Raw genomic sequence first — 20,514 nt, 5'->3', positions numbered from 1 at the left:
ACAATCACTCACATAAGCATTAATACCAGGAACCAATAATTAGTCAGGTCTTGTTTCAAACATTCTTCTACTTCTATTTGCAAACAATTGCAGACTACTATAATCCTACGAAATATTTGACTAATAACTAATAAACTGGAGACAATAACATAAGACAATTTTTATTTGACCATGAATGAGATCTTTTTCACCAGTTTAGTTTATCCTATATTTTTAATATTTACCGAGCAGGCCCTCCCGACCAAATACAGGTTTGAGCCATCACCTTCAAGAGGACACCTACCAGTAGGTCTAAAGGCCACTGCTTTCACTACTGTTATAATAGTCAAAACATCACCTAGTGATTCAAGTAATCATCATGTATATTTGAAGATGTTATAGAGAACTCAGTGATTGGAGTTTAGAAAAGTTTGCCAGTATATAGTTTGGCCTGTTTTGTGCTTAATAATATTAAAACTACCTTTCCCTTAAAATATTCTCCCAACCAACATACATTCAGTTATCTCATTCATAAACAGAAACAGTGAACCAAGCATACATATAACTGAACCTGACGTCAGATTAGCAATAAAACAAAAGTACAGCCTTTAGCCAGTCCAAAGAGGCTTATACATGGTTACCTAAATCCCCAAAGTGTTATCTAGAAAACTTGGAAGGAAAAGCATGCTCCTGTCACGCAAGTATTTGCACATGCAGTTTTCCGGTTATAGTACAAAACACAGCAAACATGTTTTAAAAAGAGGGAAAAAAAAAAAAATCTAAGTGATTAGGAAAACAAAAGATATGTTTGAAGTGAGACTACAGTACCTTCGGACTGGGTCTGCTAACTCAGTAACGGGTTTTCGCTCAAAGGACAAGTGATATTAAAAGGTTGCACTGGGTACTGGTCATTATAATGTCTCTGCTCTCACCTGGCATTGGTTCTCCGCATGATGAACATTCTGCAGGGAAATAGTGATAACACACTAAATAGATAAAAAAGATAAAGTAGCCAGAAAACTAATGAACCTTGAAACAATTATATGCAGATAAAAAAACTCGGTGTTTTGTAACTCTTCAAATATGCAGACATTTATATTGATTGCCAGAGAATGTTAAAGTAAGTCAAGCAGAAAACAGGGTTTAATTAGCTATGTTTTACATTAGTTTAGAAGTATTAATGTTGCAGTTATAAAACTCAATTTCTCCCTGGAGGTATGATATAAGGTATTTGTTTATCAATCTATATTTAAGTATTAACCATTGCTGTATAACTACTTCAGTTTTTACCACACAAATAAAATCCATAGTATCTGTTGGTTGCTTGAAAGGTGTCTATTTTTTTTTTCTTCTAATTGTTCTGTCTCTCCCTCAGATACAGACACAAAACTCCATCTAAAATGCTTTTCCAGAAAATGAAAGGCATCTTTTACAATTGATAAATTTAACATTCTCTTTTACATGTTTATTTCTTAATTTAAGATCATCTACTCTATGAATAAGTATATAAATGAGAATATACATGGATCCATCAAAATTGAACAGGGTTGAGTTCGATTGGTAGAAAAAAAAATCAAGATAATATTTGAATTAGGAGATTATTAATTTCAGATATCGAAAATAATAGAGCCACCGAAGATTGCGCACCGAATCTATACACCGAATAACGTAACAAAATCCTGACCATTGATTAATATTAACTGATAATGAATCAACAGTCAAGATTTTACCACGTCATTCAATGCGCAACCTTTAGTGACTGTAGTATTACTCTTCAGATATTATATCATCATGAATATAGATGTAAGTAATACAAAAGAAATTTGAATAAATGCTAACTTTCTTCATCATCAATGGAGAGATTGCACAACAGAAATGGTAGTTTGAGTTTCAAATGAATATAAAGATTGGATTTGATGTCTCAAAATTTCTGGTCTATACCAAGAACACAGAAGTGTCATAGGAGGAGCTCTAATCTAACAAAGGAAAAGACTTAATGCAGCCACAAAAACCATCTAATACCTGTAAACCAACAACCGGGATGACATCTAAAGGAAAAGAAAAATCAACTCAAGCTATGGTGCTAAATATAATCTCTATCTTTACAGTTTCTTTTCACCGTATTCTGTTGCCCTAGCTGCATTTGTGGAGCAGAAAAGGAGCAGCTCAATCAGAAGGGGCCGTGCAATAGTCAATTTCTCTGACCAAATAATTTTTGGAGCTTCCAAAAACTGAAGCATCAAGATCTCACCTGGAAGAGAGACGGAAGAGAAGCATCATGACTGTGGGAACCAAGTAAATACAATTTTCCCGACAAATTATCATTTCTACATACTATAATCTGCAAATACAGATCTATCCAAACAAAAAAAAAAAAAATAACACCTAAGCTTATGCAACTTCCTTTTTGTTGTTATCAAATACGATCCTTGTATAAAAAATCAACTTTTTGAGAACTAGGATTCCTCCATGCAGTAATCTGCATAAGTGCACCATCAGCAAGCATGCGTTGCAAGACTCTAGCTATGTTCTTTGTGTCATCAATCCCAAGATGGTGACTTCCGAACATTGGCATTTGGCGGTTTTTCATCATTCCCATCATTCCTGTGGCCTGTCATTCATAATTAATCAAGCATATGAAATAAAAAGATAATTTTGCCAATATACTAACAAAACAGACAGTATAAACTGATTCCATGTTGATGAAAAACCTGGTTCACCCTCATCATTGGTCAGTTCACTAGTGCTTCAAGTTTGGGTTTGGGCTAGGTTGAAAAAGTAGATCCAGTCTATGTTTGAGAAGTTTAGCATCAATTCAAACTTCAAACCAGCAAGTTTGTTTAAATCTTGGACAGATGCTCAAAAAATTTGGCTTGTTTAATTCCTTATGTAAACTGTACAAAACCGAATTGATCACCCAACCCAAACTGAGTTTGCATCCAGAGAAAGTAAACCCCCCTCCCAAAAAAAAATTGTTAAGCCATCAAATTATAGTCCTGGTGGAACATAAGGGAGGAAATAACAGAGAAAACATGTATGGGCATACCTCCTTCTTTTTAGTTTTGTAAAAGTTATAAAAGGCATCCTTCAAATTGATCCACTCCATAAAATATGGAGGAAGCTTGATATTTGAGACTTTGCATTGATCAGGGACCTTTGTCTTCAAATCCCAATTTCCACTAAAATACCAACAGAGAAAATTACTTCAGTGAACCAGACATTTCCAACAAGTAGAGGCTTTACAAATCTCATGGAGCCCCTCATGGAAGGAGACTCACCAAGTTACAAATGCTGCTCCATGAAGACGACTGCCTTGTTCTTTCCCCCACAAGTGATGCTGAGTCAACCAAGCTTCAAATTGTTCAAGAACTTCATTAAATGGGATAGCTGTATCATGCCAAACACTGCACATATTTATTAAGTAGTTATATCAATTTGCCACCAAAACACAACGACAAATTGGGAAAAGGGTTATTACATTCCGTGCCGATTTCTCAGTTTGAAAAAGCTAGATGCAATGCAGCTTATGCAATCATATAAAAACTACAGGTAGAAGAGTACAGTAACAGAAAATTCAGAGACAGTGCAGCATTGCCTAGACTCCATTTAGTTTTGTAAACATGAATTAATGGTGAATATACAATGATAACCTGGACAAGAGATTCCAATAATAGAATTGTAAAATTCAATTATATTCAAATTCTACTGAGATCAAAGAATTAGATGCATACCGATCAACTCCAAATTTTCCATATTTCCCTTCAATGTATTTATTTATATGTTGCTCGCTCATTTTTGAGGGCCTCACAAACCTGTAGATGAACATTTTATTTATTTATTCTCCAACCATGAAATGTCATAAATGATCACAAACCAAATAAAAAAATAATGGGAAAGGTAGAAGATATAGACAATGGCAAGCCTGAATGATCATGCTCTTCAAACAGAAACATGAAGGAAATTTTAAAAGCTCATAACATCTAACACTTCAAGAGCCCAATTCAAATCAAAGTAATTTATCTCAAATAATAAAACACAAGCAACACGAGAAAACATAAAGAAGTTCGAACGAGTCAACTTCTTTCTAAAAATGAAACGACGATTGCTCCTAAGATAAACTTTAAGCTAGTTATGATCATTTCACTTGGTCAGAAAGTGATTATATATATTTTTATGTTCTAGGATTTTAGATACTCCAAAATGATCTCATCCTTTCACTAAAAAAGGTTCCGATAGATTCTCACCTTGTAGAAATACATGCATATCCATCCTCTTACATTTGAAATTTCTATATAACTCTTAAGGCCATTGGCGATGAACAATGGAGAGACATAATGATTCAAGTAAAAGACACCAGAGAAACATGTCTTGTGTCACGACCCGACTATTTCCCTTCGGACTCGTGCGGCCTTAGGTGCCAATCTCCTGACGACTGGCCTAAGTCAGACTTGCTCACTCACGCTTCTAGCCTTGCAAATAAGAGAACACTCACACAAACTCACTCACAAGAGATGCTAGAAGAGAACTATTTACTAATGAGAGAAAGTTTTACAATTCTTGGATGGTTTGACCAAATGAAGGCCTCCCCCTTTTATAGTAGATGGAGCTTATAATGGACGGTTTAGATCTTTCACAATCAACAATGGAGATTAACTAACTTCAAACCACCACCTACCAACTACTATCTACCAACTACCGTATTAATTACAAGATTCTAGCAAATACAAGAGTATTCTAGAAGGTTCTAGAGTATCGGGGTGACGCACACCAAGTGTTTGATGAAATGCTTGAGAGAGTAAATGTTTTGCTAGAGAGATATCTACGACACTTTATGAGCGCCAACCAACTTCATTGGGCAAAGTTGATTGATGTAACCCAATTCTCATACAATTTGCAGAGAAGTGAAGCCACCAACAAGAACCCATTTGAGATAGTGATGGGTCAACGACCACTCACGCCGCACACCTTGGGTACAAGTTATAAAGGGAGCACTCTCGCGGCATTCAAAGTTGCTAAGTCATGATATGAGCAAGCCGACATCACACAGGCATATCTTGACAAAGCAACCAAAAAGATGAAGAAGTGGGCGGACGAGAAGCGGAGGCATGTGGAGTATAACGTGGAAGATCTAGTACTTGTCAAAATCCTCCCATCACAACACAAGTCCACCCGGCCACTACACAAAGCCCTTGTCTAAGATATGAGATTTCTCATAATCAAGAGGGTCGATAATGTATCCTACAAGCTTGAATTGCCCTCTTGGTTGAGACTCCATCCGGTCTTCCATGTGAGTTATTTGAAGCCGTACCATGAAGATACGGAAGATCCGGGAAGAAGAGAATCAAAACAAGCACCATTTGGCAACACCAAGTTCCATGACAAAGAGGTGAAGTGTGTGTTAGTCGATCGTGTCATTTGACGAAAGGGCTATCCTCCAAGTCGGGAATATTTTGTCAAATGAAAGGAGCTACCGAAGAGTGAAGCTAGTTGGGAACCCGAAGATGCATTGTAGCAATTCAAAGACAAGGTCCAAGAATTCCACGAAAAGTTGACGAGGACGTCTTCGGATTAGGTGGGGGAGAATGTGATGCCTCTCAAGTATTTCATCAAACACTTGGTGTGCGTCACCCCGATACTCTTCTAGAATACTCTTCTATTTGCTAGAATCTTGTAATTAATACGGTAGTTGGTAGATAGTAGTTGGTAGGTGATAGTTTGGAGTTAGCTAATCTCCACTGTTGATTGTGGAAGATCTGGACCGTCCATTGTAAGCTCCATCTACTATAAAAAGGGGAGACCTTCATTTGGCCAAACCATCCAAGAATTGTAAAGCTTTCTCTCATTAGTAAAGAGTTCTCTTCTAGCATCTCTTGTGAGTGAGTTTGTGTGAGTGTTCTTTTATTTACAAGGCTAGAAGTGTGAGCGAGCAAGGCTGACTTAGGGCAATCTTCGGGAGATTGGCACCTAAGGCCACACGAGTCTGAAGGGAAATAGTCAGGTCGTGACAGTTGGTATCAGAGCAGACCCAATTCGTCTATTGATGTCTCGCCAAGCACCCACGCAGAGGCGTTCACGTGTAATTGTGGGTCCACATGAGAATGAGATGGAAGGGTACGCAAGGGGGCCCTATCTGTGACGAAGGCGTCACAGGATTGGATGGAGAAGAATGTAACGAATCCCACATCGAAAATGTATTGGGGAAGTCCTGGGCTTATAAATGGGTTGAGTCCCTCCACCAAATAGGTTAGCCTTTTGGGTGTGAAACTCCTAACCCGTGACAAGTGGTATCAGAACAGATCCGATCCGTCTTTCAATGTCCCGCTAAGCGCCCATGCAAGGGCATCCACATGTGATTGTGGGTTCACACGAGAGTGAGGTGGACGAGTAGGCAGGGGGCCTCACATGTGACGAGAGCGTCACAAGATTAAGTGGGGGAGAATGTAACGAATCTCACATCGGCAGCGTATTGGGGAGGTCTCAAGCTTATAAATGGGTTGAGTCCCTCCACCTAATAGGTTAGTCTTTTAGGTGTGAAACTCCCAGCCCGTGACAAGTGGTATCAGAGCAGATCCGGTTCGTCTTTTGATGTCTCGCCAAGCACCCACGCAGAGGCGTCCAGGTGTGATTGTGAGTCCACATGAGAATGAGGTGCACGAGTAGGCAAGGGGGCCCCATCTGTGACAAAGACATCACAGGATTGGGTGAAGAAAAATATAACGAATCCCACATCGAAAACGTATTGGAAAAGTCCTAGGCTTATAAATGGGTTGAGTCCCTCCACCTAATAGGTTAGCCTTTTGGGTGTGAAACTCCTAACCCATGACACTTGACACATATAACCAACAAGAAAATGAGATAAAATCAACATCCCAGATAAACATGTCAAGAGGACAAAGAGAAAAACCTGTGGAAGAAATCAACAAAACCCATTGTTTTTGCGTCTATCATCAGGACAGGAAATTCAAGAATCTCAACTTTCCCCTCCAAATCAAGCACCAAGAAAAAATCTAAATCCTGACAGCACTTGCGTTGAGAAGCAGCAGCATTTACTTGAAGTTCCCTAGAGATATCATGATTAAATTTCTCTAGGTGGGTAGTATCATCCATCTAAAATGCAAAGTAACTCCAGTTATAAACCACATTTTACAATTCAAACACCAAATAAGGGGAAAACAAAGCTGGAAAACTATTATAGAAACAATGTAGTGAAAAACAGGTGGGTGCGAGTGACTAAGGCGGGTTTCAATCATCCACTTCAATAACCCATTGTATTAGTACCTATAAGCACGTCAAGTATATAAAATGGCTAGTTTCCAAATTTACAAATTTGAGAAAAGAAAATATTTTTTTACCAAAAAAAAAAAAAAGGTATTGAAGAATGTAAATTAGAAAGAGTTATAACTAACATTACCAAAACCTCTCTCTCTCTTTCTCTCTTTTATACCCAGAAATCCCTCGTCCTTCCCTACATGTTCACTTAACTCAAAACTGGGGGCTCTTCCAGATCCAGCAACCCCCATAGCCAGAAAACTTATGGGATATATAACAAACCAAGTAGGTGGCCGGAGGGGATTTCAGCCTTGTCTAATTAATATACATTTTGTTGGAAATTCAATGTATCCAAGAGTGTGAATCCAAGTTAAAACAAAAGCAAGAACAAGGTTCCGAATTTCAATGAAACAATAGATCGAACACGTGTCATGAACAACAAAATTTCATAAAACGGTACAAAAGCAACCTCCAAACCGTCAATTTTGGCTTTTATCCTGGTTAAAAACTTAAATGGGTGAGCGTGAAAATCTTACCATGGTACATTTCCCTTGTGTGAAGTACAAACACAGAGGTCTCCATCGAGCACTTGCATTCTTCTTCTCAGGTAAAAGATGAAAAGACGATGATGTTGGGACCGAACAGCACATGTATTTGGTGCAACTGGGTGTACGGACACCTGCCAGAGGGCGAGGGAGAGAACTGGTGTATCGGAGAGGAGAAAGTCCGGTAGAGAGAGGAACCTTAAGAAACGACATCGTCGTTTCCAGATTTGGAAGTAAAAGGTTTAGCCGGTTCGCCTTTTTTAGGGTTTTGGATAAGCAAAAGGGTTTGGCGGGTAATTTCAATTGTATTTCTTTCTTTTTCTTTTTCTTTTCTTTTTTTTTTTTATTTTCTTTTAAAAAACTATTTAAAACATTTTTTTACTTTGGACAAATTAAAATATAATTTTCTTTTAATTAGTTTAATAGATAAAACATTTCATCTATTTTTACTCTATTTCACCTTTTCACAACTTTAATACTTTACTCTAATAAGTAATAACTTTTACACAAAAGTAACTCTCCCAAGTCCTTTTTTTTTATTTTTTCTTTTAAAAAAACTATTTAAAACATTTTTTTACTTTGGACAAATTAAAATATAATTTTCTTTTAATTAGTTTAATAGATAAGACATTTCATCTATTTTTACTCTATTTCACCTTTTCACAACTTTAAAACTTTTACTCTAATAAGTAATAACTTTTACACAAAAGTAACTCTCCCAAGTCCAAATTTTTTTTTAATTATTCTTTAAATTAGTGTTAGAAATTAAATATCAATTTTATTTTTTTTAAACAAACAAGTAAATTGGCTAATTATCCTTTATGAACAAAATTAAGAAATAAAATATATATATTTTTTAAAATAGTAAAAATATATATAAGAGTTATTTTAATTTTTGAAAAATTAAAATTTAAAAATTTAAAAATGGTTTTACTCATAGTGCTAGAGTCAACCGGATTCCAGAGCACTAGAATGATTTTCTCTTAGCCCACTGTAGGGGTGTGCAAAATCGGATATCTGATCTAGTTTTACATTTTTCTGATCCTATTCGAAAACTCGGATCAAGATAAAACTTGATTCGAATCCGATTCGGATTTCGTTTGATCTGGTACTATTGATCCAATCCGAATATTCAGATCGGATGAATCAGATATCTGGTTTTATTAGAATTTGCATGGAAAATATCAATTTATCCCCTAAAATTTTGCATTATTCTTTAGTACCCCTGCCGCATCATCATTTGTCATTGCTTTCAAAACAGTCCACACACTTTACCACTTTTCACCTAGGACCCTAAAATAACTTCTTAAAACTTGTAGTTATGGACAAAACCAAATCGGATCCAGATATTCGATTTCTTTGTAGAGTTGATCCGATATCTGATCCAAAAATCTGGATCTTCCAAAAATTGATATTCCAATCTGATCCCAATTTTCTGATATCTGGTTTTTTTGGATCATAACAGATCGGATACAGACCAGATATCGGATATTGGAGTTTTTTGCACACCCTTACTTAGCTGTTAGAATGAAAAGAGTAAAATAAAAAGAAACTAAATGAAAAGTTTCATCTACTAAAACAATTAAAAAGAGGTCAGATTTTAATTTGACTCTTAAGAAAAGGTTTTTAAGTAATTATATTTTTCTTTTATTAAGATTTAGTTAATTTATATCCAATTTTGGTGTACTAAAAAAAGAATAATATTGTGTTTACAATTGGGTCATACAATCAAGTAAAAAACATAGGATGGAATAATCATTTTACATGAATTTTGTAAAATTTTGGTATAGTTTCATGACTCAATTATGAGCACAGCATTATTCTTAAAAAATGTGACATCACGTAATCGTATAATTAATGCAACGTCAAATTATCGTGTTGGTTACTGATTAGAAGCATTTGCAATGCAAAAATTAAATAATACCAAAACATTCATATATAATAAAATATATGAATCCAAAAGAGAAACTAAAGGCTATTTGGTACATTATCAGATTTTGATAATATGTTTTATATAATATCTAAAAATTATATCATAGTTAGATAGAATGTTGAATAGTTGTTTGGTATATTTTTTAAAAACATTTGCTAAAAATATTTAGATTATTTTTTAAACCCCTATATTTGTTAATTTAGCTAAACACTTCTCACAATAAAACTTTAAAAATTAACAAAAACACCCCAACCACCTAATGAAACAGCCAACCACCGGTCACCACAGCCGTATAGCAACCTACAATCGTCAAAATGACACACAATCAACTAGATCTGGCTGGTTGTGTGTCGATATGACTATTTTCGATCAAATCGCTGACGACCAAAATCTGGTCATTGTCAACGGCCAGATCTGGCCAAAATCTGACCGTAAATCTAGTAAGAAACGATCAAATCAACGTACGACTGACCAGATCTAACTGGTCATACATCGCTCTGATGCAGGCAATGACGATTGGCCATGATGGTCTTAGGTGGATTTATTTTCAGATTAAAATGAGTGAAAATAATTGTTTTGAGTAATGATACACTTACACACAGATCCTACAAAGTAACGTGACAAAAAATGAATAGAAGAATTAATATAATGAATTTGACTTTTTGTTTCACTCTTCCATTCATTTTTTGTCATCTTACTTTGTATGAAAATCTTTATAAGATTTTTTTATAAGTATAATATTATTGAATTGTTTTTAGTTGAATAGAATTGCAAAAATGTTTAGAATATGATAAAGAGAACAAGTCCCTCACCCTATTTTCAGTCTCAATAGAACAAATTTTATTTGATTCGAATTAATTTTCAGGATAATAATTTTAATAAGTAAATAAACACATATTTTGTTTTTTAATCCAAATAGGATAACAGAAAAATAATTCAAAAGAGTGAAACAAAAAGGGACTAAAATTTTGTACATTATCTACTTTCATCACTCATTCTCTTCTTCATCAAGCCCTGTGCAATCTTCGATCACATTAGGCCTTGAACTTTGTTTGTTCATTGACCGCATTTCATCGATTTCAACCCGTAACAGAGGGTCGCACACTACTTTTGCTGCCTTCAGTATCTTGGGGCAGGCTGACAGGAGAAGAAATTGTCAGAGATAGAAGCTTGACATGGGGAATTAAAAACACAATTCAAAACAAATAATAAATATACCTGCTACCGGGCATCGACCATTTTTATTTTTGGATTTATTAATATAGGCCATGATTGCCTTCTTTTCATATATATGCTTGCAATCCACACTGCATCAGGAGAAAACACAAACATGGAAATAAGTCATGCTCTAATACAGAATGCCTTGCCAACTATGGAATATGTTAATCCAGACTAATTAACTTTTCTTTACAGCCACGGCAAAAATAATATACCGACCGTCCTTTACGTCAAGCTAGGAACACCTTCAAATGTAGGCTAGAAAGTTAGAAACAATCACCTTATATACGCACCAAAACAATCACTCACATAAGCATTAATACCAGGAACCAATAATTAGTCAGGTCTTGTTTCAGAAACATTCTTCTACTTTCTATTTGCCAAACAATTGCAGACTACTATAATCCTACGAAAAATTTGACTAATAACTAATAAACTGGAGACAATAACATAAGACAAAATTTTTATTTGACCATGAATGAGATCCTTTTTCACCAGTTTAGTTTATCCTATATTTTTAATATTTACCGAGCAGGCCCTTCCCGGACCAAATACAGGTTTGAGCCATCACCCTTCAAGAGGACACCTACCAGTAGGTCTAAAGGCCACTGCTTTCACTACTGTTATAATAGTCAAAACATCCACCTAAGTGACTTCAAGTAATCATCATGTATATTTGAAGATGTTAATAGAGAACCTCAGTGATTGGAGTTTAGAAAAGTTTGCCAGTATATAGTTTGGCCTGTTTTGTGCTTAAATAATATCTTAAAACTACCTTTCCCTTAAAAATATTCCCCCAACCAACATACATTCAGTTATCTCATTCATAAAACAGAAACAGTGAACCAAGCATACATATAACTGAACCTGACGTCAGATTAGCAATAAAAAAAAAGTACAGCCTTTAGCCAGTCCAAAGAGGCTTATACATGGTTACCTAAATCCCCAAAGTGTTATCTAGAAAACTTGGAAGGAAAAGCATGCTCCTGTCACGCAAGTATTTGCACATGCAGTTTTCCGGTTATAGTACAAAACACAAGCAAACATGTTTTTAAAAAGAGGGGAAAAAAAGAAAAAAATCTAAGTGATTAGGAAAACACAAAGATATGTTTGAAGTGAGACTACAGTACCTTCGGACTGGGTCTGCTAACTCAGTAACGGGTTTTCCACTCAAAGGACAAGTGATATTTAAAAGGTTGCACTGGGTACTGGTCATTATAATGTCCTCCTGCTCTTCACCTGGCATTGGTTCTCCTGCATGATGAACATTCTGCAGGGAAATAGTGATAACACCACTAAATAGATAATTAAAAGATAAAGTAGCCAGAAAACTAATAGAACCTTGAAACAATATATATGCAGATAAAAAAACTCGGTGTTTTGTAACTCTTCAAATATGCAGACATTTATATTGATTGCCAGCAGAATGTTAAAGTAAGTCAAGCAGAAAACAGGGTTTTAATTAGCTATGCTTTTACATTAGTTTAGAAGTATTAATCGTTGCAGTATATAAAACTCAATTTCTACCCTGGAGGTATGATATTAAGGTATTTGTTTATCAATCTATATTTAAGTATTAACCATTGCTGTATAACTACTTCAGTTTTTACCACACAAATAAAATCCATAGTATCTGTTGGTTGCTTGAGAGGTGTCTATTTTTTTTTTTTCTTCTAATTGTTCTGTCTCTCCCTCAGATACAGACACAAATACTCCATCTAAAATGCTTTTCCAGAAAATGAAAGGCATCTTTTACAATTGATTAACATTTAAGAAAAAATGTTCCAAATATCAAGAAACATACCCAGACAGCTTCTCTGAATTGACGCATCAATGATTCTTTCTGTGGAACAGATGATGAAGCAGCCTTGGCCTTCACAAACTCACCCTCAAGCAACTTCTTAAAATCTGTTAACTACAATTCAAAATTATACCAACAAAATTTTATTAAAGAAGTGTCAGTACATTTATACCAAAGCAGCCATTTAAACAAAGACAGCCGAAGCATAATAAGAAATAAACCGGTCACCTCTGTCCCAGGCTGATATGAATTTCCAATTGATTCAATGGATGATGAATAGTGTGTACAGTCTCCATAGGCTTCTGACAGCTGCATAGCAGCATCCTCTAGTTTCATCACCTGCAATTATTTACAATTACCGATTCCATTAATATAAAAGAAGAAAACCAAAGTTCCCCTTAACATCATTCTCAACTGTTGTGCCAACTGAAACAAATAACACATCCAACATATAAGACACTAGTTTACAGATTCAAATAGAAACTACATTATTGGCAACAAAATATTTAAAACAGATCCATGACCAAAAGCAAGAAAACAACCAGATGTGAAGGAATTAAAATAACACACACACACACACACACAGAACATTGTCTAAAATGGAGGTTTTGAAGGGAAAGAACCCAAACAAGCACCAAATATCCTAAAATTTTAAATCTTCTGAGGTGCATTTTTTTCCCCCATTTACAAATCTTAGAAAACCAAACAGAGCATATGGATGTGTTTTTTATCAGGCAACAACGAGCCAACTAGTGAAGTCTCTTAATAAGTTGTAAAAGGCTACTGAAATCAGATCCTGGCTTCATCTAAGTTGTCAGGATTTGATAGAAGGCATAATCCTAATTCTTAGCCCGTTACCTCCAAAAATATAGCAATAAAAAAATATTTTTACCCATTAATGCAAATGAAGAGATACTTCTTTCCGTAATTGCAAAAATACTCAAAAATCCGGAAATACAGTACTTTGTTTCTTTCAAATTTCCACATCTTCTGACAACAGAGTGCATGTGCAAGCACACACAAATAAACAAACACAACATAAGGGTTATCATTGATAATACCATTTGAGACTGATTATCTCTTTCTAAATCAACTGCAACCTCCTTCATCAAACTCGTCGCCTTTCGAACTTCCTGCAATAAACATTAAAAATAAATTATAATAACATAAGATATAAAACAACACACATATGGAGTGATCTACTTTGGCAAGCTTCTCAGAAGCAGTTTCATCTTTCCTTCTCAATCAACATCTAGTACTTATTTTTATAGAAAAGGCAACCAATTGGGCTGTTAACTTTTAAAATGAAATTAAAAATAAAAAGCACTTCCAATGGCAACTAAATATCAATATCACATTATTTTAATTACTACTGTCTTACATTACACCTTGTTTTCCAAGAATTTTCAATACACATGCCCTGCTTTAAAATTTGGAAGAATATAATTTCACTCAGGTATGATAATCGAGAGTCCTTTTTTGCAAACTGCCGGAAAAGCTCTTCCAAATAAGAGCAATCACTTCTATTATTAAATAAAAGCGCTTTAAAATTTCTGAAAAAGAAATCCTAGTAAATTCTTTTCCCAACAGTGGTTCCAAGTGAGTCAGTCCAGTAGCTTATTCACAATGCATTCTCAAATCGCTTCTGGAAAAAGTGCTACCATACAAGTTTTCCGCACAGATATCACACCTCTACTGTAAATTTGATCACTCACCAGTCACCACTCACAGCCTTAGGTTTTCAATACGAGCAATTGAGCCCCAAATTTGCATAAATTTTCTATTAAAAACACAGCACATTATTTTTTAGCTTTCTGAAACGAAAAGTAAAAACAATTTCGAATTTTCGGCAGCAACGTAATTGACTTGAAAATCGTGAGAACAGAAGACTTACACCAAGGAGAGAGTTGTTTTCATTGTAGAGCGTTATGGTGGCGTTTCGAATTCTTTCAGTCACGCCGTCGTGCCGAGAACCTGAGGTGGATGCCATGTAGTATAGAGAAGGCAAGTGGAAAACGATGCGATTTTCGTTTTGGAGGTCCAATTGGCGAGCCTCGGCTTTTTTGGAGGGAGAGTAGGAAGATGGGTGTGGTAAAGAGGGAAATGTTTGGTTAAACGCCCCCGTTTTTGGAGTTCATGAAACGAGTCGTTTTGATAAACATGTTATAAAAGAGTTTTATGTAAATGTTTGGTACCAGACTACTAGTTAATTTATAAAATTAATTGAGAAATTGATTATTTCAATTTTTAATTTTGCAAAAATTATAATAACGAATTAAAGAACCTATTTATCGAGTCCATAGTTTAATCTAATATTAAAATTTTTAAATCCAATATAATTTGAAACATTGATCAATAGTCGTTGATAAATCATAATTTAAGAGTTTAAAAAAAGGATGTGTGACTTTATATGCACTCAACTCCATTATGAAAAAATAAATGAGATCTTTGAAATTTGAAATCGGTAGTTATAACCACCACTAGATGATCCAGCGGTCAACTGAGATTCTTGAATGTATTATTCAAGAGGTCTTGAATTTAATCTATCTAAGGTGTTAATAAGAAAATGTTAGGATTTACTCCACTATCAACTTCAGGATTTAGTTAAGGTACACGTAAATTAGTCGGACACATTGATTAAAAAAAAAAAAAAAAAAAGGGGTAGCTATAAAGTAATATCATAGATCAATTGAATTCACATTCTTCCCGGAATATTACATAATAAGTTACCTATATACACATTCATCTCAATAACTCAGCCCCACATCCACTACCACCACCAATTAAGCAGGCATAGAGCTCTTGCAGAACCTGAACATGATGATGATCACCATCTACATTTTCACTGCAAGAACCGTAATTATTAGAAGAAGAATCACAAGAACCAAAAGGGTAGTTTTTCTGGTTCAAATTCGCAAATAACATCTCTTGAGCCTGCTTCAGCTCTTCTTTAAGCTGCTTCACATCTTTCTCGAGCAGTCTCTTTTCAGCCAACGCATTCTCGAGCTTCACTTGAACCGTGTTATAATCAAACTCCAAGTTCTGCGTCTTCCACCTCGCCCGCTTGTTCTGAAACCAAATCGCAACCTGTCGAGGCGGCACACCCAGCTGGTTCGCCAGCTTCAGCTTCAGTTCAGGGTCGAGCTTCTTGTGGGCGGTGAAGCTCCTCTCGAGAAGCCTCACTTGCTCTTGATTAAGCCTCTTTTTGTTGTGTAATTTTGATGGTTGTTTTTGATCTTGGGTTTGGAAGTTGTTCATTTTTCCGAAGTGTATAAAAGAGCTTGAGGAAGAAGCATGCATTTGAGCTAAGATATGGTGGCTTTATATATAATTTTTTATATATGGGTTTTAAATTAGATTTTTTTTTTTTTTTTGTTTTTTTTGGTTGGGGGGTGGGTTGTTTATTGAGAGGTAGAAGAGTGTGATTAAGATGGTTAATTAATTATAATATAATGTTTAATATTCATAAATGCATGTGGTGTTCACGTGAAGTTGGTCCTACTTTATAGGTATAATAAATCTCTAATAATGATATTAAATTAGTGCCAGTCTTATGCATTAACCATATGATTTAACCAATAATGCTAAATAATTAATATGTCATACCCAATTTCTCTATTCCAAAAGTAGGAAAAAAAAAAAAAAAAGAGTTTGAAAAAGAGAAACGTCTTCATTTGCCACTTGCTAAATATAGCTAAAAGAATTTAATTATAAATTCAATGGAAGAGTTTGAAGAGAAGAGCCGCAGTAGTACTTCGTTGAATTTGATCTCATCACTTCTGCAGCCGCTTTGGACTTTAGAGTGGAAGATACCTCATTTCAATTGATTTTTAGGGTGTTCAATAGGTTTTAAGATTAATTGAAATACGTGTAAATTGACTCAGATATCCTGATTATTAAAAAAATATTTATTTAATTAATTTTGATAATTTAATGAATGACCATTTATTTAATGGATTAATATTATCTCTTACAACTACCAAGTTGATTCATTTAGTTTTGATAGAGACCCAACTATGCTACTAAATGCATGAACACACAAGGTTTCTGCTTTGCAATTAAGTCACAATTAAGCCTTACAAATTTCATACATCAATCAATCAATGTATCCCTAAAACTATAATTTTAGGATATATTTTTTTATTGTTATATTTGAAATAAAAAGAAAATCATGGTCCCCTATAGTAAATAGAATTAATTAAGTAAATATTAAATAAAATCTGAAATGGTTAAGTCAGATCAAAGTTATAGTGTCGTTTGGAGGGAATACAGAGTCTTCCCCACAATTGCATCACCATGATTTGGTTGTTCTAGCTTCTATTCATGCACCTATGAGTGGTGATGTAAACTAGGGCATAATTTTGGATGTACCCTCACACTACTTGTTCAAAGTTTTGTGATGGGTTCTTTGTCCTCAAATCTAAGTGCATGAATCAGAGCTAGTCAACTTGTTTAGGCTTCAACTTGACAATGTTTTGAAGAAAAAAAAAAACTTGTAGAGTGGATAAATGAGTCTAATTTATTCGATGGCGTAATGTTAGAGATTACCTTTTGATTTACCTGAAGTAGAAAAAGAATTAGTAGCATGTTATCGAACCAAATATTTAAGGATCTCATTTGGTTTAGTTTACATTGCTTCTTAAGTAAATCTATTAGATTTCTCTTTATTTGTAAAGGTTCTTAGGCATCATTGTTAAATTAGCTAAATTTCACTATCACAAGAAGATGGACTTTACCTAGGTTAAGAATGAGCCTCTTAAATCTTGGTTGAAATTTCGTATATCTATTTCTCTTGGAAATGAAACAATCTAGAGAGTAATTGAAACCAACAAGTAAACAACCACACACAAATAATGTAAACAGTAAAGAGAAAACACATACTCGATTTACCCTAATTCACCCAAAATTCGGGTTACGTCTAGCATAGTCAATATTATTAAAATATCTCATCACCTCTCTCGTTACAATGAACATATTTGCTTATGATTTGCTATCACATTCATACAAAAGAATAATATGTTTATATACTATATTTAATTAAAAAAAAAACCTAATATTATTAAAATCTCTTTGTCGAAGCCCAATTTCTATTAGAAGTTTTATTACTTAGAGAAATCTTACAGCGGCTCTTCATAGAATAGGCTCAAACCGCCTACAAGCCCCCGTCAACTGACTGGGCAGTGGGACCCCCGTATGCGGTTGACATCTCTAACAGGAAATCTATTACTAATAACTCTTATAAATTAACTCAAACGATTTGACCCATTTGACAATCGTTATCTAATTATAACGAGCTTAAACTTCAATTGAGGACAAAAACAAATAACATAACATAAAAAATTAGTTGAATTTAGATTGTTGTGCCTCAAATATGAAAGCTATTCAACAAAATGGGTAGGGCAAACTATGTAAAACACCATGAAAGAAAAAACAATCAACTAGACTTGAACAAAGACCATGACTTGTATTTAAAAGTATGTAGTGATAAAGAGACATGGATGGGCCATAGGGGAAAAGTTTCAAGCACTTGGGGTGCAAAGTGTGATGGCTTTCTTTCATCTTCAAACATAAGAAGAAGACACGACTAGTGAACGAGCTTTCACTTAGGAGACAAGATTTAACCCACAAATGTCTTGACGGTTTTGTGAAATGTCAAGTCCCTTGGCCCCAAGTTTAGTGACCGTTTCAGTTTTGAGGAAGTTAAGACTATAATTTGACCCAATTACTGTATATTCCGAAATTGGCTATCGAAACGTTTCTTTTTTCCTTTAATGGTTCTTTCTTACTATAATTTAATTGATTTTTGTTGAACTAAACATGATTTATTATTTGAGTCAATGACATTAATCTCCTTGAAGTTTGATTGAATAACACAAATCCATCTAAAGTTTATGAAATAACATAAATCCATATTAAGTTTTAGATGTCAAAATGAACGGTAGAAAAGAATTTGGTATATATTCACTAACCCACAACCACAATCGTGTAAATTTTAACGGTTCGCTGACAATAGAGTAATTTTTGTTACCACAATAAATCTCGTGGGGATCATCTCTTTTAACTTTTTTTTTTCAATAAACATACAATCATCTCAAGTAAATTGGATTATTAGTTAGAGGGATATACTGAAACTCAAAAATAAAAATAATTTATAAAAATTTAGATGTGAAAAATGCCACCATAAGCCAATCAAATATCATACTCATTAATTACGTCTGGGTGACCGAGTGGTTTAATAGAGACTCTTGGGTATATTACTCAAGAGGTCCTAAGTTCGAGTCCCTCCTCGATTGCTAATAGGGGTAGTCACTTGAACTTTTATCTAACTGGTAGTTTCAAGATTCTGGGAGATTAGTTGAGGTACGTGTAAATTGGCCCAGACATCCTCAATCATAAAAAATATACATAAGTCATAAAAAATATACACATATCATACCCAACACCCCCGGTCATCAAAAAAAATATATCATACCCATTGCTTCAAATTCATTGAACTCAGAGAACATCCATTTACAAATTGCCTAAAACTGAGAAAAGAAGAAGAAGAAGAAAAAAGAGGGTTGCAACAACTAGATTGAACTAATCTTTAACAAGGGATGAGATTAATAAACCATTGAACAATCTCTACTGGAAGCTTGATAAGACTCATTGACGCATTTGCAAGTCCCGCACAGCATATGCAACAAGGGCATATACAAGTCACAACACTCCTGCATTCATTTCATTTTTTTTTTTTTTCTAAATTTTATTAGAATTTATAATAACAATTCACACCTCAAGATTTACGATATATATAAACAGCCAACTAATATCATATACAACCAACTACACATGAAACGTTATGTCAACATTTGTTGGTGAGTTGTATATACATCCGATAAATAGAAGATTTTCTCAACATTTAGAACAATAGAATGAGTTTTTGGAAAATAGGATTTGGAAAACAGGTAAAACTAGTAAAGAAGAAAACCCAAAAGATGAGAACTAATGAAAACCAGAAGAAGTTCAAGGAAACTCACAACACTCCTACAATACATTCATTTTTTCTAAATTTTATGAGAATTTACAATAATAATCCACACCTCAAAATTTAAGATATATAAACAATCCAGAAAAATATTTGCCTCCATAGTATATTATATACAATCGACTACCATGAGTTATCAAGTCTAGATATAAGACATACTCTTATCTCATGATTGATTAGTTGTATATACATTCATTATACAGAAGACTTTTTGACAAATTAGAGAAACAGAATGAGTATTCAAATTTTCGGAAAATAGGATTTGAAAAACAGATAAAACTAATAGAGAAAAACAACCAAGTTTAAGAAACTCACCCAATAATCCAAATAACAGCTCCAAGAAGAGATAAAATCAAAGAAAGAAGTGCAAAGGGCAACCCTATCAAAAATGCGCAGGGCTTGCAGCCTCCCATGATTCTATGCTTAATTTTCTCATTATTTCTCTGCAGCCTCTTCTTTGTTCTTATAGGATTCAATGGCTATTTTCGCTCCATTTTTTTGCTAATTTTGTTGTCGGTTGTTTATTTGCCTATTTAGGGTAATTTGATTGTTAATAGTCATATTTCTTCATGCAAAAATTAACTTTGAGTTGTTATAGTCATGTTTCTTAATTTGGTGGTCAGTCCAATATTAATTACGTTTTAAGGTACTACAGAGAATGAATATAAGGTGACCTTGCGACGGTTTATGTATAAAGTGTAATATTATTGTTGTTATATCGATAGATAAACCAATATATAAA

General features: G+C 34.4%; 4 protein-coding genes across 4 annotated transcripts; all 4 read right to left on the bottom strand.

Moving 5' to 3' along the window:
- Positions 1-2,349: 2,349 nt before the first annotated feature.
- LOC116142339 (uncharacterized exonuclease domain-containing protein At3g15140-like) lies at positions 2,350-8,006 on the bottom strand. Its single transcript, XM_031427768.1, has 6 exons — positions 7,785-8,006; positions 6,884-7,086; positions 3,711-3,791; positions 3,258-3,383; positions 3,026-3,158; positions 2,350-2,590 (listed from the first exon to the last, which is right to left on the bottom strand). Exons 1-6 carry the CDS (start codon positions 8,004-8,006, stop codon positions 2,396-2,398), a joined length of 960 nt encoding a protein of 319 aa, XP_031283628.1. The 3' UTR covers positions 2,350-2,395.
- A 2,655-nt stretch (positions 8,007-10,661) lies between these two features.
- LOC116142385 (E3 SUMO-protein ligase MMS21-like) lies at positions 10,662-14,803 on the bottom strand. Its single transcript, XM_031427806.1, has 7 exons — positions 14,640-14,803; positions 13,807-13,878; positions 12,974-13,084; positions 12,749-12,859; positions 12,075-12,214; positions 10,945-11,033; positions 10,662-10,863 (listed from the first exon to the last, which is right to left on the bottom strand). The coding sequence occupies exons 1-7, from the start codon at positions 14,733-14,735 to the stop codon at positions 10,715-10,717; spliced, it is 768 nt and encodes a 255-aa protein (XP_031283666.1). The 5' UTR covers positions 14,736-14,803; the 3' UTR covers positions 10,662-10,714.
- A 620-nt stretch (positions 14,804-15,423) lies between these two features.
- On the bottom strand, positions 15,424-16,022 carry LOC116142295 (homeobox-leucine zipper protein ATHB-52). The gene has a single exon (XM_031427724.1). The coding sequence runs from the start codon at positions 16,001-16,003 to the stop codon at positions 15,488-15,490; it is 516 nt and encodes a 171-aa protein (XP_031283584.1). The 5' UTR covers positions 16,004-16,022; the 3' UTR covers positions 15,424-15,487.
- Positions 16,023-19,331: 3,309 nt separating this feature from the next.
- LOC116142299 (signaling peptide TAXIMIN 2-like) lies at positions 19,332-20,185 on the bottom strand. The gene is made up of 2 exons (XM_031427729.1): positions 20,088-20,185; positions 19,332-19,455 (listed from the first exon to the last, which is right to left on the bottom strand). The coding sequence occupies exons 1-2, from the start codon at positions 20,183-20,185 to the stop codon at positions 19,332-19,334; spliced, it is 222 nt and encodes a 73-aa protein (XP_031283589.1).
- Positions 20,186-20,514: the final 329 nt, after the last annotated feature.

Source organism: Pistacia vera, unplaced genomic scaffold (genome assembly GCF_008641045.1).
Source record: "Pistacia vera cultivar Batoury unplaced genomic scaffold, PisVer_v2 Contig407, whole genome shotgun sequence".
NCBI classification, from domain to species: domain Eukaryota; kingdom Viridiplantae; phylum Streptophyta; class Magnoliopsida; order Sapindales; family Anacardiaceae; genus Pistacia; species Pistacia vera.
The sequence above is the reverse complement of the archived record's forward strand: the minus strand, read 5'-3'. Positions and strand labels throughout refer to the sequence as shown.

Excerpts from the sequence above, each read along its gene's own strand:
- LOC116142385 (XM_031427806.1), bottom strand. The coding sequence starts at position 14,735 with ATGGCATCCACCTCAGGTTCTCGGCACGACGGCGTGACTGAAAGAATT. Across the intron at positions 13,085-13,806 it reads GAGATAATCAGTCTCAAATG|GTGATGAAACTAGAGGATGC; the intron begins GTATTATCAATG and ends AAATAATTGCAG. Across the intron at positions 10,864-10,944 it reads TGGTCGATGCCCGGTAGCAG|CCTGCCCCAAGATACTGAAG; the intron begins GTATATTTATTA and ends TTCTCCTGTCAG.
- LOC116142339 (XM_031427768.1), bottom strand. The coding sequence starts at position 8,006 with ATGTCGTTTCTTAAGGTTCCTCTCTCTACCGGACTTTCTCCTCTCCGA. Across the intron at positions 7,087-7,784 it reads CACAAGGGAAATGTACCATG|ATGGATGATACTACCCACCT; the intron begins GTAAGATTTTCA and ends TTTGCATTTTAG. Across the intron at positions 2,591-3,025 it reads ACAAAACTAAAAAGAAGGAG|GCCACAGGAATGATGGGAAT; the intron begins GTATGCCCATAC and ends TATGAATGACAG.
- LOC116142299 (XM_031427729.1), bottom strand. The coding sequence starts at position 20,185 with ATGGGAGGCTGCAAGCCCTGCGCATTTTTGATAGGGTTGCCCTTTGCA. Across the intron at positions 19,456-20,087 it reads GCTGTTATTTGGATTATTGG|GAGTGTTGTGACTTGTATAT; the intron begins GTGAGTTTCTTA and ends AAATGAATGCAG.
- LOC116142295 (XM_031427724.1), bottom strand. The coding sequence starts at position 16,003 with ATGAACAACTTCCAAACCCAAGATCAAAAACAACCATCAAAATTACAC.